The following is a 17,993-nucleotide window of genomic DNA, read 5'->3' on the forward strand; positions in this document are numbered from 1 at the left end:
GGAACAATATTGCTCTCATGTTTAGTTTTTACACTGTGCTCTCTCTGTATACTTTCTTTCCTTTTTCATTTATCTCTCTCTTATTTTTTAATAATGCTGTATCTTTTATTTTTCACCAAAAGCCCTACTAGGGACAAGTGTCGTGAATTAGCTTCAGCTAAAAACACTATGATACATATACCGGTGCATCAGATGACTGTTTAAGCTTATCTATGTTTTTTTTATCTGTCCCTACCTAAATAAACTTTTATAACGCTCTCGTACTTTTGAAAAAACAGCAAAACAATAAACCAGCCTGGGCCATGGTGTTCTTTTTCCGCACCCATGGATGTATAGCCTAATAAGAACTGGATACAGCACCTGAGGCGGAATTGCTCAGTGGCGCATGAAGCCATCATGGAGCCATCATTCAATTGAATTCAATTTTATTTATAGTATCAAATCATAACAAGAGTTATCTCGAGACACTTTACAGATAGAGTAGGTTTAGACCACACTCTATAGTTTACAAAGACCCAACAATTCCAGTAATTCCCCCAAGAGCAAGCATTTAGTGCGACAGTGGCGAGAAAAAAACTCCCTTTTAGGAAGAAACCTCGGCAGACCCAGGCTCTTGGTAGTGTGATGAACAGTGAAAATAATAGTCACAATAAAGATAAAGGAACAGTGACTACAAATGGTAGTCATAGTAGCTCATGTCATAGCAGGGCACTGCAGGGCGTTACAGGATGTAGCGTGGCACAGCAGAGCATAGCTGGATGTAGCAGGACGCAGCAGGGCACCGCAGAGCGTAGCAGGGAGTGGAGCAGGACCACGGCGACAGCTGCAACCAAGATCTTGGTGCCATCATGGAGCCATCATAGAGCCAAAAAATGACCCGGATGATCGGCACTGCTTCTGCACTGTGCAGCCCGTACAGCAGGCGCACTAGAGACCTCCGGCTTTCTAGACTTTCGAAATGTTGTCGGACCAAATGGATCAAACTTTTTCATATCAAAAAGTAAATAATTTCACAGGGGATAATGCTCAAGAAAATGTAGCCACTGATTTATTAAATGTGACGTGATTACTTCACGTCTGTAATAACGGCAAGACAGCTGAGTGACAAGTGAAGATAACGTCGGTAGGCTTTTTAATCAGATAACGATAACATATAATCAGATAAAATCTGTGAAATCAGTTAGACTAAAATGACAAAATTATTAATTTTGGCGAGACTAGATTAACTGAAATGTTCAATATAATGATAGAATGATTTGGGGGCACCAGGCAAACAGTGTATTGCTTTACTTTTCACCCTTTCTCTAACTGGGAAAGTATTCAAAATGTGTTTTTCCTTAGTAAAACTTTAAACTATTAGTAGTAAAACTATTGATAACACACGATACAAGTCCTGCATTCAAATGTTTACTTCAAGTGAAAAGAGAGGCATTATAGCCGCATAATGTACTTAAGCTTTCAACTGAGCTTTCAACTCAGATGTAATGCTGGATAGTGTAATGAATAAAATGCCTCATAATTTAATTGGGATATTTTGTGAGTAAACTCTGAATCTGCAACGTAACCAGTAACATTTCTCTGTTAGCGGAGGAAGCTTTTTTCCTCTGAAGTAGAAGTACACAGTAAGTCAGTAGTATACAGCTGGGTTGCATATTAAGTGCTTTGGGGGCCTTCTGCGAGTTATTCTGGGGTACAATGCTTCTGAAGAAAGCTGCAAGCAGCGATACAGGACGCCAAGCAAGCAGCCCATTCTAACAACAGGCATGTTTTGAACAGGAACTGCAATAGGAAGACATATTAGACAGATAAGCCAAACAAAGTTTAGAAAACCAATCGTATGAAATTTGCACGGAATCAAGTTTCCCATCAAAGTTTAGTTTTACAAGTGACGTGACAGCCTCTGGTTTGTGCTCTTTAAGTTGTTTTGGAGAATGATGTTGATATCAATGTTATATTTACTTGTATCCCAAATATACTGTGCTTAAAAAAGTTGAATTCCTTTTACCAGAACAGAGTCCTGTAATTTCCATCAAAAATGGTCACAGAGAACCTGTGTGTCCAACCGCTAACTTGTACCCACTGTCACGTCAACAACAACCCAACAACAGACCGGGCAGGTGGTTTTGAGTCAGACTTTGCAGACTCAGTGATTCACTGTGTTTCAGACTGGCTGCTTTTAGACAAGACACCAAATTAACTAAATTGGAGTGTCCCAACCACTACCTCCCTCCCCCCCCTCTCTCTCTCTCACCGGTGCACAACCACACAAATAGCCACAGTCAGGCTACAGTAATCTCCTTATCCTTTTTTGGCCTTATTCTGCTCTTTTCCCCGTGTCCCGGCTCATGTCATCATGATTATTATAATTATTATCATTATGACATGTCTGTCTGTCGGTAATAGGCTACACTTTCCATTTGACAATTGATGTTTTTTAGCTCTTATTTTTCAGCAACACCCTGCTTTACTCTCACACAGTTACACGCATTCACACTTGGAAGCCAGCCAATGCAGCAGAGGTGTGCTAACAGCCATCAGGGCGGACAGCCAGACGAGCCTAAAACATGTTAAAACACATTTTCTCTCTTACCTCTAATGGCCATGCAGATAGATTTTTCTTTTCTTCATTTGTCTATGTTTTGAGATATCTTTCTCTGAGCTTTTCTGCGTCCACCTCAATACAATGGACGCACATGGAATCTTAACATTACGTTTCCTCTCTTCCAGTGTCCCCATCACTGTTGGATATCACATGCTGTCAACATTAGTATCGGGAACTATTCCCTGTTCCTGTTAATCCTGTTCACAGTGTCCACACTTGTGGAATAACAAGTAGCTGATGGAACGCTTTGAACATGACAAACTTTCAGCTCTATCGTGTTGGAGTGGAGAATGAAATTTCATATTGTGGCCACATCAAACCCAAACCGTCTGTGTGGCTAGATAGAATCAGAGATAAACGAGAAATTGGTAGAACTTTATTTTGAAGGGGGGTGGGTGTATTTTTGGGGCTTTTTTTGGCCTTTATTTGACAGGACAGCTGAAAACAGAAGGGGGAGCAGGAGGGTGGTGTCCACATTAAATGATCATTGCCTCAGGTTTTATCCAAAGCTGTCATCTCTCTTCAGACTACTCCTCAGCTTCTGTATAAGTTGTATCACTACAACTGCAGGAATTTTCAATTGATTTTATTTATTTTTTTAAATCAATCTGTCTTCCATTGTTGTTCAAGCACTCACTGATACCGTTGCTAAAAACTGAAGTTACATAATTCTGCCGAACAGAGCAGCTGATAAAGTCAGTCACACGGAGAAGGGGAGACAAACATGGAGAGACAGTAATGGAAAGAGAGTGACCAAAAGAAAAGGCAGGGGAGGCCATGGAACAAGCTGGAGGGATAAGTGAAGTGATAGATGGTTTGTGGGATTGATATAATAACAGCTCTACAATCTCCCTGCTTCTCTCATATTCGTTGTCAGCCTGATTGTTTATGTACATTTCTACTATTTAAAGATGTTAGAGCAGTAAGCGAATACTTATGATTGGTTAAACAATCCTTCCAGAAAAATGCAGAGTTTTTTTGTGATTGTTGCAGGCAAAAATCCTTGATTATGGGGTACGTTTTCTTAAAAAATGTGATGGAATATGCCTGATATTTATGCAATTTTATGCGATGAAATTGCGTGAACTTGCAAAAATTGCGTGAACTTGCAAAAACTGCCGTTTGATGAAAAAGAGAAAAAAAAAGTGATTTCCCCCAACACCCTGCTTTTCGATGATGTTCACATCGCGTAATTACGTCACTTCATAAAGTTCCCATGGCAACAGAGGGAAATGGCTGCTCTTGTGTGAAGTAAACGCAGCAATTTTTCAAATTTCTGCTAAGATATATGTGACTTTTTTGCAACGAAAATGCGGGGATTATGAAATCATGCAAGCCCCGCATATTTTGCATGCAAATCGGCAATTTATGCGGTGAAAGTGCGGCGTATTTGAAAAAACTGTGGCCCACGCATAGATATGCGAACTTTGGCTGATTATGCATTGAATTATGCGATCGCATAATCACGTTTTTCTGGAGGGACTGGTTAAAGTGTGCTTGTGTGGTTGCTAAAAAAAAAATGTTTTAACTACACTGTGTTATTAGACAGTTCGTCTGGATCAACGGAAGTACATTTCGAGGATAAAGCCCAACATTTGGCACGAGGCTCACGGGAAACAACATCGACCTAGCTAGCGAGCTACATACTGAAGAAGCCACGTTTTGAAGAAAATTTGGATCGTGCGATAAGACGGGACTGCTTGGTTCTTTCAGTGAATCAGTGTATCGTGTGAAGTTTTTAACATTACATTTAGGAATACATTTAATATTTTATGTGGCGTTTTCTTATGCGGGGCGCATTTTTCCCACCGTAACAACTTGGTTCCTGAGACCTGTTTGGAGTGTGACGGCTCCTAGGCCTATTAAGTTCCTTTGGTGGCTGGGAGTTGGGCATTGGCTAATGAGGACTGATGAGTGACACCTGGAGCAATTGATTGCTCACCTGTCTATAAATAGGAGTGCCTGAGTAGTCATGGTCTCTCCCTCCTCCAGGCTGTTTGGTTTGTTTAGATTTTGGGTTTAGTTATTTTGCGTTGTAGCTTTGATACATTTACAGACACCCATACATTACACACATTACTGATTTACTGAATTCACGTTTATCTTGGTTATTTAAATAAATTTGATTTGATTGGAAATACATGTGTGTCTCCCCCTTTTTTGTCATACCTTTGAGCCAGGTCGTGACAAGAGCCACCGACACTTCGTCGATTGTGATCAGTTTAAAGAAATGCAAACAGAAATGACTCCACGGCACTGTGAAGATAGGTCTGGCAATGCTCTTGCTGTCTATTGGCACGGGTCCTCCAAGTGCAGAACTATTTTTATAATTTTGGGATCAAGCCATACAGCTGAGAATACACTGAAAAGGTTACACCAATACACCAGAATTTAAGAGGAAGTCAATCATTTTTCCTTACAAAAAAAACTAATTTCTTCAGATCTTTGCAGGACTAATCTCCAATCATTTTCACTAGTGATAGGAGTTTGTTGTTGATGACGTCAGTATGAGAACAAAAGGGAGGATTTATTCATTAGCCAGAAGATGAGAACGGAAGAGCCTGTGAATCACAGTAGATAACAACATGTGACTAGAGACTTCTGTAGATATCATAGAGCCATATATAGGCATAGTGTCAGACCCATTGTCTGATACCATGGAAAATACTTCCGTGTCGGCCGTTTCAATCGCAACTGCTGCAGCTTCCTGGCCCGCCTTTTTCACAAGTTTGAAAACACGTTGGTGATCCCAACAAAGATGGCGACCGTTGAGGGTGAGAATGGTGCAGCGTTGCACACTCATCTTTTTGACTGCGTGAGAGCACCATCCGGGTACTCCTAGTGCACTGCATTTTGCTATGCTTTCGACAGTGTGAACGCACCGGGGAACTCAAAATGGCAATTGCACGGATTGAGTATGAAGCGCAGTGAGGGTACAACCATTTTATACACCAGACATATTTAATGCTGACCTTCCTCTTTCATATTTTCTACTATTCTGATTGTGTCTGCTACCATGGAATAGTCTTTGAGTTTTTTGTTTTTTTTTTATAGTTTTTTCTGGTAGATCTACAAGTGAAGCCAATTACAGAGCAAGTGAACTGTATAGGAAGTTATATGATCATGATTTGCTCTATGGGTTACGTTCTGTCAAGTCAAATTTTGGCCTGAAAATAGGCCCCTTAAGTGGTGACTCTTTAGCAAACTTTTGTCAAAATAAGATGAAAGGAAAGATACACGGAAAGACAAAATTGTGCTAGTCACGCTGTTTTGTGTTGCTTTGAGAGTGTGCAGTTCAGGGGCACAAAGAGGCCTGTCATTACATGATGAAAAATAAAGCCTCTGATAACTGGTTTTAAGACTCTTTGAGGCCTTACATTTTGGTCATACTGTGGCTGTTGTGTTCGTGTATTTTTAAAAAGACACATAATTAAGCAATAATGCAGGATGAGGTAGCCCCATATAAAAAGTAATTGAGTAGCTGGAGGTAAAAAAACAAAACAACTGCACATACCAATCTTGATAGCAAAGTATAATATACACTTCACCTATACATTCCTGTTAACATTCAGTTTGTTAATTTTGGAATGACTGCAGTGTACACTTGTCTACCACAAATGTGTTATTTTATTTTACATTTCTCTGTATTTTAAATTTGCACTATTATGTCTTAGTTTCTCTATTTTTTAAGAGGCTTGATTTTTTTTTCTTTTTTATGTATTTAATAAGCATTGCTGGAGGGAAACTGAGAACTAAGATTTTGATTGCCAACTACTGCTTCTGTGCAACTGTTGTGCACATGACAATAAAGAATTTGAAACGAAGAGGAGAGGCATTTTCTCTGCCAAGTCCATTGTTTTCTATAGTGGAACTCCACAGAGTGCATTATAACGCTTATACCATGAAGCGTTAGTATTGTTGTCACAAGAGTATTTATTGGAAGGAGATAATAACTTTATCCACTGCCACGAAAAGAGAAGTTTCCACTGTTCCCTAAGCTGTGTATTTTCCGATGCTTCTGAGCAAACTGTAAACTTAACTATATATATATATATATATATATATATATATATATATATAACTAAAGCAGGGCTCGAAATACTTTTTTATTGTGTTTTTAAAAATACATGCATACGTTTACATTTACCTGCACCATCTGGTGTATTTTTCATTTCCCAAAGCATGCAGCCACATTTGAATTTTTATCTTAGCTTTAATATAGCTGAATCATTTCAATTTTCAAAATGAAATAATGTTCATGATAGACTGTTTTGCTTTCTCTGATGTCTCCAAACATCACAGCTAATCACTTCAGCATGTGAGCGTAGGATTCACAGTTCACTCCACATTTCTGAACACTACACTATTTTGTGTATTTTATCTCTCGGCTCTTTAATTTCTTATACTGCACTGTCAATTTTAGTCTTGTCTTTTATCTAGTGGTATTTTTGAACAGATAACGGACATATTTCTGAGAATTTCTCCAACTCGGGTGTCACATAGATTAGAACTCAAAAAACACGGGTGTTACAATAGATTATCCATACAAGGACCACGTCTGTGAACTGGTCAGATTTAGTCTGTGAACTACGTCAATAAGAAAGACAACGTCTCTGAACTTGTCAGATATTTCTGTGAACTTATCAAGAGAGACTGTGAACTGTCCCGGATTTAGCAAGGTTTACCAAGATTAAACTAAGCTTTGTAGCGATGGCTACATCGTAGAGAAAAGTAGAACTACTGCAATCTTGTAATGGGTAACGAAAACACCAAGTAACCGAAGCCAAAAGGACCTGTGGTCGGAGAAGTTTATTTTATTTTAGTTAAATCATTTTTACCTGCTCTTTAATGTTTTAATTTGTTTTTTAATCATTTTCTAACTGCTCTTTAATGTTTTATGTAAAGCACTTTGAATTGCCCTGTTGCTGAAATGTGCTATACAAATAAAGCTGCCTTGCCTTAAAATGTAACTAAAACCAGTTCATCCAATCCACCATTTGATTATGATGCTTTGTTGAGCAGGTTTCCTGCTTTTGCGAATTGATTTTGATGCACTGAAATTAGGTGGGAGAATCACATTTAAAAATGACAGCTCCACTAGCACGACCTGAGAAATGCTTGTCAGTAAGTTGTTAAGCACATCAGGATTTACTGGACTGGTTGTGCAGAAAGCACTGCTGGGATTCTTAAGGATTTAAAGCTTTAGGGCGTAACTTTTTTATTATAATGAACATCCGTTACATTCAAGCCATTGCCAAATGAGTTGCTACAAAGCTAATTAAGACTATCTGCTCCACAAAACCCTCTCTGTATTTTTCAGCGTGGCTTTTTATAGAAATTGGTGTCGTCCGGCGACTTTCCACGCAGAAACTCGAGTAAAGATAATTACCTCTTCTGAAGAGTTCATCATATTTTTTCTAATCCTCCGTGTCCTCCTTGGCTACTAGCAACTGTGTGGAGGAGGAGTGGGGGTGGTGCGCGACCACAGAAGGCTTGTATCATGTGGATGGACCGACAGAATTGTTGTCATTACTTGGAATTCCTCATGGGAGAGACAGAAACTACGCACTATAGCTTTAACTCATTAAAAGAATGCATATCTAAATTTGTTTCACATGAATAGGGTTCCTGCTAATTTGCTTTACCATTGCAACTTCCTGTTAACAACCCTAATAGCAGCTCCACATTCCTTATTAGTAGGTGCACAAAGGTCATCAGCCACTTACTAATCAAGCAGACCTTATTGATCTGTGTGTGTGTGTGTGTGTGTGTGTGTGTGTGGTTTCGTGCAGCACTTTGCAGTTAAGGCAGCTGCCTAAACAACACAAGCCTGCCACCTTAACTACATCGTCAAAAAAAAAATAAAAATAAAATAAAAAATAAGTGAATTATCTAATGAAGCAGAAACGCTTAATGTCAGATAACATCCATAATAATTGGACTTTGGTTTAGATTTTTTGACAGTTTTCAGTGGTTATGAGGAGCAATATGAGAGAGAAATTTGTTGATCACTGATCATTGTTTAGGTACATTAAACCATTGCAACTTCCTGTTAATAACCCTAATAGCAGCTCCACATCCCTTATTAGTAGGTGCTCAAAGGTCATCAGCCACTTACTAATCAAGCAGACCTTATTGATCTTGTGTGTGTGTGTGTGTGTGTGTGTGTGTGTGTGTGTGTGTGTGTGTGTGTGTATATACACTGCTCAAAAAAATAAAGGGAACACTTAAACAACACAATGTAACTCCAAGTCCATCACACTTCTGTGAAATCAAACTGTCCATTTAGGAAGCAACACTCATTGACAATAAATTTCACATGCTGTTGTGCAAATGGAATAGACAACAGGTGGAAATTATAGGCAATTAGCAAGACACCCCCAATAAAGGAGTGGTTCTGCAGGTGGTGACCACAGACCACTTCTCAGTTCCTCTGCTTCCTGGCTGATGTTTTGGTCACTTTTGAATGCTGGCGGTGCTTTCACTCTAGTGGTAGCATGAGACGGAGTCTACAACCCACACAAGTGGCTCAGGTAGTGCAGCTCATCCAGGATGGCAGATCAATGCGAGCTGTGGCAAGAAGGTTAGCTGTGTCTGTCAGCGTAGTGTCCAGAGCATGGAGGCGCAACCAGGAGACAGGCCAGTACATCAGGAGACGTGGAGGAGGCCGTAGGAGGGCAACAACCCAGCAGCAGGACCGCTACCTCTGCCTTTGTGCAAGGAGGAGCAGGAGGAGCACTGCCAGAGCCCTGCAGAATGACCTCCAACAGGCCACAAATGTGCGTGTGTCTGCTCAAACGGTCAGAAACAGACTCCATGAGGGTGGTATGAGGGCCCGACGTCCACAGGTGGGGGTTGTGCTTACAGCCCAACACCGTGCAGGACGTTTGGCATTTGCCAGAGAACACCAAGATTGGCAAATTCGCCACTGGCGCCCTGTGCTCTTCACAGATGAAAGCAGTTTCACACTGAGCACAGAGAAGCGCCGTGGAGAACGTTCTGCTGCCTGCAACATCCTCCAGCATGACCGGTTTGGCGCTGGGTCAGTAATGGTGTGGGGTGGCATTTCTTTGGGGGCCGCACAGCCCTCCATGTGCTCGCCAGAGGTAGCCTGACTGCCATTAGGTACTGAAATGAGATCCTCAGACCCCTTGTGAGACCATATGCTGGTGCAGTTGGCCCTGGGTTCCTCCTAATGCAAGACAATGCTAGACCTCATGTGGCTGGAGTGTGTCAGCAGTTCCTGCAAGAGGAAGGCGTTGATGCTATGGACTGGCCCGCCTGTTCCCCAGACCTGAATCCAATTGAGCACATCTGGGACATCATGTCTCGCTCCATCCACCAAAGCCACGTTGCACCACAGACTGTCCAGGAGTTGGTGGATGCTTTAGTCCAGGTCTGGGAGGAGATCCCTCAGGAGACCATGCGCCACCTCATCAGGAGCATGCCCAGGCATTGTAGGGAGGTCATACAGGCACGTGGAGGCCACACACACTACTGAGCCTCATTTTGACTTGTTTTAAGGACATTACATCAAAGTTGGATCAGCCTGTAGTGTGGTTTTCCACTTTAATTTTGAGTGTGACTCCAAATCCAGACCTCCATGGGTTGATAAATTTGATTTCAAATTGATACTTTTTGTGTGATTTTGTTGTCAGCACATTCAACTATGTAAAAAAAAGTATTTAATAAGATTATTTCATTCATTCAGATCTAGGAGGTGTTGTTTAAGTGTTCCCTTTATTTTTTTGAGCAGTGTAGTTTAGGTACATTAAACCACGTTAAGCTTTTTCACGTTAGGACTTATAAAGCCCATGAGAACCAGGTGAGTCAACCCACAGCCGCTCCGCTGCCCTGCTGTGAAGCAGAAACGCTTAATGTCAGATAGCGTCCATAATATGACGGAGCAATATGTCGTTTATTCACATTTAAAGGGATAAATCGCCATTTCACGCGTGCGCCGTCGTTGTTTGTGGGAGTTTGTCAACAAATGTGCGGGCAGCTGGGGCATGCCCGGGCAGAGACGGGGTGAGTGGACTTACCGGAGCGTTGGCATATGGCAGGCAGAGAACATTTATATATGTTTCTCTGTCCTGTTCTTCACATCAGTGAGGCTTTCTTCTCTTGTTTCAACGAAGTGAATACATGACTACATGACTGGAACTATCCATAACCTCTCGCGCGTGGATTCTCAACGTCTTTGAGACACAGCCGTTGTGTTTTTTTTCGTCATTCCACGCTATTACGGTTAGTTAGTGTAGTTAAACACTACACACAGTGAAATTACGTGTCCTGTTTTTATTTCACGCACACTATCTGCTTTGAGTGAGTGAAGCTATGGGCTGAGCTCTGTTATCTCAGAGCTGTTTGTTTTAGAGAAGAGTTGTCAGGCGAAGTGGAAGAGAGCGTGTCACGGAGGATAATGGGCCCCCCCCCGGTCTGACGGCAAACCCCACCCTACCACCTTAACTTTTAATTTAATTTAATTTAATTTTCTGCGGGAGACCCTGGTGTGTGTGTGTGTGTGTAAAATGAATACCTTCAATGGATGGCGCCTGGTCCTGAGCAGCATACAGCATCTCTTTGAAAGCCTGCAGACAACGAGAGAGAAAAGATCAAATAATTAATTATTAAACAATTACATGAAATATTCATCTTGTGAAACATCTCCACGACATTGAAAGGGCGAGTGCTATTTTACGTACCATCAATGTGAGCCCTATTACATAATGTCAAATGCCCCCATACATATACCCTTAGATCCCATTGGATACATGTTTTGTCAAAACAAACCATGAACTATCCAGCTCAATAGTTTTTTTTTGTTATCATACTCAGTCAATGAAAGTTAAAGTAATGACAGAAATGGTTATTGTTTACTCAGATAACAGATGAATCAGACTCAATAACCTCTAACCCGGACAGAATAATGACATTTTTAGATCATTCTTCTCCCAACTATATGCCTCAGAGTCCCTCATAGATGAAAACCAACTAAATAACTTTTTTGAAAAATTGGACTTTCCTAAAGTGTCACCCGAGGACAATCTAAGACTAGACGCCGCTCTCGCTCTCTCAGAAATTAAAGAAGCGATACAGTCAATGAACAGTGGCAAATCCCCAGGCCCCGACGGATACCCGGTCAAGTTCTATAAAAAATTCTCAGATCAGTTAGCTCCACTATTACTAAATGTTTAACCACTCATTTAAACAAGGCACCCTGCCGCCCACTCTTATGCAAGCTTCCATCTCCCTCATTTATAAGAAGGGTAAGGACCCACTGAGCTGCGCTTCTTATCGACCAATATCACTCCTCCCGGTAGATGCTAAAATACTCGCAAAAATCTTGATTGGAGATTGGAGAAGATTGGAATCTGTCATGCCCAAGATCATCTCAGAGGACCATACGAGATTTATAAGGGGAAGACACTCATTCTCCAACATAAGAAGGCTTCACGACGTCATACTCTCTCCATCTTCCTCGAACGTCCCAGAGGTAATAATATCTCTTGATGCCGAGAAGGCCTTCAACAGGGTGGAGTGGACCTATCTCCTCTTTTCCCTGAGACAGTTTGGTTTTAATACCAACTTAATTTCATGGGTCAGATTACTGTACTCCTCTCCCTGCACCTCAGTGTGCACAAACAACCAACGATCTACTCCGTTTCCACTCTTTCGGGGAACACGACAGGGGTGCCCGCTATCCCAGTTATTATTTGCGCTAGCGATTGAACCACTATCAGCTGCTCTAAAAATGGAGGAGGGACTTGGGGAGATTGAAAGATGGGGCATAAAACATCAGGTTTCGTTATATGCAGATGATCTGCTTCTCTATGTAAGTGACCCTTTGGCAAGCATCCCACGTATCCTGACTTTGTTGAACTCTTTCGGTCGTCTGTCGGGATATAAGCTAAATATCTCTAAAAGCGAATACTTCCCAATCAGCCAATTAGCTGTAGACATATCGCCATCAACTATACCCTTTAAAATAGCCAACACAGGATTTAAATACCTTGGCATTACAATTACACGATCCTTACGAACAATGCGAGAGCAAAATCTTACTTCATTAACAAAGACGGTCAAGTCCGATTTACAAAGATGGAATTACCTGCCGTTGTCCTTGGCCGGTAGGATACAAATTATAAAAATGTATGTGTTACCAAGATACTTGTAGGTTTTTCAATGTCTGCCCATTTTCCTCCCCAAATCCTTTTTCACAGCTATAAATGACATTATTTTATCATTCATTTGGGCTGGTAAACGGCCAAGGGCAAGTCGTACACTGCTTTGTAGGGATAGATCGGCTGGGGGACTGGGTCTACCCAATCTAATCGGCTACTACTGAGCAGCCAACGTGCATAAGATAATATCTTGGTTTACTTCCCCTCAATCCAGTTGGTGCCAGAGTGAGTCAGCCTCCTGCTCCTCGTCGCCGTTAGCTTTAACATGTAGCACCGTGCCCTTCTCCCCGTCAAGCTTTACCTCTAATCCGGTTGTTGTTGGAACTCTAAAAATGTGGACGCAAATAAGACGGCACTTCGGATGGCTCACCCTCCCTCTAGCAACTCCTATTTGCAATAATCACCTGTTCATTCCAGCAAAGAGCGGGATGTTGTTCATTTAAGTTCATAAAAAAGAAAAGACATTCTATTTTTGTATGCACTTTATGTCTGTCTCTTGCACTTGATAAAGTTATAAAAAAAAAATAAAAAGGTTATTGTAGCAGTGGCAGTATCAATATAAGAATTATTAAAGATGAATTCCAAAAAAGTATTGAATCACAATTTCTGTTATTAGTCCCGATATTCAATAAATTGTTCAAATGTGATTAACACATACAGTTACAGTACACTAACAGTGTTTAACTTGAATACCATATTTCTTAGGTCCTTACGAGTTCACACCTACAAAGAGTGTGACGTGCAGTATAAGGCATCACACCCTTAAAGCTATAGTGCGTAGTTTCTGTCGCCCCCATGAGAAATTCTAAGTAATGACAACAAAACAGTCGGCGCATCCACATGATACAAGCCTTCGGTGATCGCGCACCACCCCCACTCCTCCTCCACGCAATTGCTAGTAGCCAAGGAGGACACGGAGGATCTAAAAAAAACATGGACTCTTCAGAAGAAGTAAGAGGTAATTTATCTTCGCTTGATTTTCTGCGCGCAAAAGTTGGATGACACCGTTTTCTAAACATAGCCATTCTGAGAAATACAGAGAGAGAGATTTATGGAGCTGAAAGTCTTAATTACCTTTTTATCAACTCATTTGGCAATGACTTGAATGTAACGGACGTTCATTAAAAAAAGTTACGCATTAAAGCTTTAAAGCTGATTTACAGTAGTACGTAGTTCTAGCGTATCTCTTTAAGAGAATTATAGAGCCGTGATGTATGTGTGTGTGCGTGGGGAGAGTGTGGAAGAGCGAGTACAGACTCGCGGTGGAGACGGAGAAGCAAAGCGTCTCCCCTGTGCTTTCTGACCACTGTCGAAGCACTGTAGCAGGAAAAGTAAACCCTCTCATTATGATTTCATGTTGTTTACGGAAAGGGAGCATTAGGAAATGAGTAGGAAGAAATGCGACGCGATGTAACGCAGAACCATAAATCGGCCTTTAGGCCACGGCTGAGTGTTACATTCACGGTCTGTATTACTGTGGGAATTTCTGTAAGAATATCTGTAGGCTCGTTAAAGATGTTTTACTTGTTTTCTTTTCAGCTTTTCTGATTGGACTGTTGAGATGATAGCTGGGCCACTCAGGGATTGTTTTTTGGCCACTTGTGGCCCGCGGGCTGCCATTTTTTTGGGGTCTGCTGTACATAGTTAAATCAGTTATCACAGGGCTGAAGAGTAAAGTTTGGTGATGGGACACCACTACATTTCAGATTAACAAAATTTAGAAAAGAAGAAGACAAGAAGCTTCTTGTTCACGGACAGTTAAACAGGGCGGAGCAGTGTAGCCGCACAGCCTGGCTTAACCAGTTAGGCAGCCTTATCATTAAAAAGTACAGTACCCTGCCATCCAAAAAGTTTAACTGGTAGCTAACAATCACCAAAAATGTGTAAGATTCAGTGGCAGAAAAATGCATAGCTTGCTACATTAAATGTCTGTTGTACTGTAACCACAATATAGTCCACTTACGCTTATGCTAAATGTTGGGTGACAGGACCGATGAGACCATGTCAACTTTCAACAAGTCAGCTGTCTGAGATTTTGCTATGCTGTTTACGTTTTAAATATCTCTGGTATGATTGGATCGTTGTAGTCACTGTTGCAAATCACCAAATAGGACTGCTTTATCCCAATATTCATTATTAATAGGTTTTGTATCAATCAAATACGCTGGATAAGCCGAAAACTGACAGTCTAGGGCTGTATTCAACCAAAGAAAATCTTGACTGAAATTCTACCTAGACATTTCTATCTGCTTGTTTTATCCGCAGACACTTTAATTGATTTTCCAGAAAATGAAGCTCAGCGTAAATTCTTAAAGGAAGACTTCATATACCTTTTCCATCACTCAAAATGATCAGCTGTTTCATGGTACGTCACTTGTCAGTAGTAATCAGAGCAGCTGTGTCGTTGTTACTTAAACCAATCAGGGTCGGCCATTTGTCACGAGCCTATCACAGCATGACCTCCTGCTTTAAATCTGCTCTCTCTTCCGCGGTTGGCAGTTGTCGTTTCAGGAAAGTGAGTGCGTCCCGCCTCCTCCCCTTCTGCCACCGGTGGTCACGCCCTCGGACCCGGGTTCATCTGCACTTGGCTGTCGATGGTTCCTCTGCTCATTCACCACCACCAGTGTCCGGACTCCATCAGGGGATATGTTTGGGTTTCCTTAAACCCTTTAGGACATTTGGGTTCGATGGAGTCCAATCTCCAGAGACTTGTACATTTACATGTTTGTCTGTACAATAAATATGTTCATAATTGCAAGGAAGTCTCTCCTGATTGAATTAGATACTAAACAGTATACGCACAATTGAATAAACAATTGAAAAACGTTTAGGTCATCACTGGCTTATTATTTTTGATACATGGCTTTAGATGATCTCTCCCTTGCTGCGACCGACACAACCACTAAGCTTTATGAAATGAATTGCGCAATGACGTCACTAATAAGCCTTATGTGAGCGTATGAAGTCATTTCCGCCTAAGCCCTCTAAAACTCATGGAAAACCCTGATACAGATGCAAACTTCAGAACCTGCTGACCTTTACAACGCCACACAGCGAGGACAACCAATGGGCCAGAACTTCAAATTCAACTGCCGTTGCCAATATTTTGACAATGATGTGACATATGGGTGAAAACAAATAATTGAAAATTGTATGTATCGTGATTTGCGACGATTTTTCAAATCAATTATTTTCCCTAGAATCAATGTTTTATATTTATATTTTTTTTAACCAATGATTCATCTAAATATTTTCGGTTTATACGGTACCGCCGATGGAAAATACTGTACATCATATCAGTTTCCAGCAAAACAGACCAAAAGCAGAAAATCCAGAAAATCCATGTTATGTACTTTACAAATTAAATAAATGTCTGACTGACTTGTGATGCGCATTCTTTTTAGAAAACTGTTTTAGAAATGCCTCGTGATATATTGTCTCCAGAAGTGTATTATTCCACTTTTGTTTTTGTTAAAGAAGGAAAAGAAAATTACAGCACAACTCGAATCGGCACCCATGTCTCGTGAAAGAATCAAATCGGGGAGAAAAAGCATTTCACCCCAGCCCTAATGTGACATGTGTTGAGTATAATTTTGCCTTTGTTGCTCTAGCTCCATCCTGTAATAATGCAGTGCTGATGATGCAGCCAGTCGGTCTCCTCCATGCTGTGTGTTAGTAAATCTGCAGTGTACTGTATGCTGCAGCTCGTCTCTGCTCTGGAGAGAGGGCGACTAGACGACAGTCATTCAGTCTCAGTAAGCACTGGTGGTGGGACAGTCGCCCTCTTTCATGCGCTCTCTGGCTCAAGGGTTAGATAGTAGAGCGGTCAGCTAGTCAGTCAGTCAGTGTTTCAGAATGCCAACCGAGCACGAGACCATAATGGCTTCATTGTGTGCCAGACTGCTTGCCGACCAGCCTGAAGAGCGGGAGAGCCATGAGGCTTCTGCAGCAAACGGCAGAGCGAGTCAAGGTCATGCTATAGCCCACGCAGCCAGCCCGGTACTCACTGTTTCAGCAGTGCAGTCGCTCCGACGACGTAAACAATAACACCACAGACAACAAACAGCAAAACGCACAAGCAAATATGGACAAGGAAATCAATAAGAAGGCAGAAAGTTGACTCCCATACTCAAGTGTGACTGCCGGATTTACATTTAGAGTATGGGTCCATTAGTTGAGTGTGTATACATTCCTAGATCACCCGAAACTACAATCAGAGCAAAGGGCCTATTAGTGTTGTTCTGATATTCCTGTGAGAAAGGGGGGGGGGGTCCTGCAGAAACCTTTTTTTTCACCCAGACACAGAGAGAACTATCACTGGGGGTTTCACTAGTTTATATCCACGACGTTCCACTTCCGGGATTGCTCCGTTGCCGACGGAAATTCCGCTGGATTTCACTCATTTAGGCCGGATATCAGTTACCTTGGGCTTTCTTTGTGTTGACCCAAACAACCTTGTGCTTGGCGCCACCGCCCAAGACATTAGTGATTGGTTTAAAGAAATCCAATAAACCAGAGCACACTTCTTTTTTTTTTTTTTCATCCCGGAATGCTGTGTGGAGTAGCCAGACCCTCCTCCGCAGCGGTGTGGAGGAAGGTCTGGCAATGCGAGACTAGGGTTTTACTGATTGACTATACAAACAAGTACAGAGGGGTACAATTTAAGGAATGGATTCAAGATCAATACAAAACTAGTGCCACTGTAACCTGAGAAAATACGCACTCAGAACATGTTTGAAAAAACTCTCCACTATCAGAGTTGACAGCTGACTCACATTTTTGGGTCCAGGGTGGGCTGAATGTGCATCAGCAGGTCCGTGTTAAATACATCTGGTTGTATGCAATGTCTGTATCCTCGCTGGTGTTTCCCACACATTCATTAATTCGTGGCGGCCCGCCACAACATCAACATTTAACACCACATATTGATTTTCTATTTTAGGAGCTGCGTGCCCCACTCTCGCTCTCTCACACAAACACATCGGGTGCGCTCGTAAACAGTCACTTTGAGCAGCAGAGCGCACTCCGACACAAGCTGGACCGTTAGTTAATTTGGAGCACTCTTGCACGTCAAAAATGCAACAAAGATGTACAAAGAAATCAATAGGAAGGCAGTAAGATGACTCCATTCTCAAGTGTTTCTGCCAGTCCAGATTTACATTTAAAGTATGGGCCCGTTAGTCGAGTTTGCATAAATTCCAGATCAC

The 17,993-nt window shown here is 41.5% G+C and overlaps 1 protein-coding gene across 1 annotated transcript in view; it reads right to left on the reverse strand.

The window, feature by feature from the left end:
• Positions 1–17,993, reverse strand: part of LOC120568123 (xenotropic and polytropic retrovirus receptor 1 homolog) — a 50,958-nt gene that overhangs the window by 16,418 nt on the left and 16,547 nt on the right. Inside the window, exon 2 of the mRNA XM_039815391.1 lies at positions 11,142–11,193. Within this exon, the coding sequence (XP_039671325.1) occupies positions 11,142–11,193 (52 nt within the window). The remainder of the gene's footprint in view (positions 1–11,141; positions 11,194–17,993) is intronic.

This window comes from Perca fluviatilis, chromosome 11 (assembly GCF_010015445.1).
Source record: "Perca fluviatilis chromosome 11, GENO_Pfluv_1.0, whole genome shotgun sequence".
Taxonomy (NCBI): domain Eukaryota; kingdom Metazoa; phylum Chordata; class Actinopteri; order Perciformes; family Percidae; genus Perca; species Perca fluviatilis.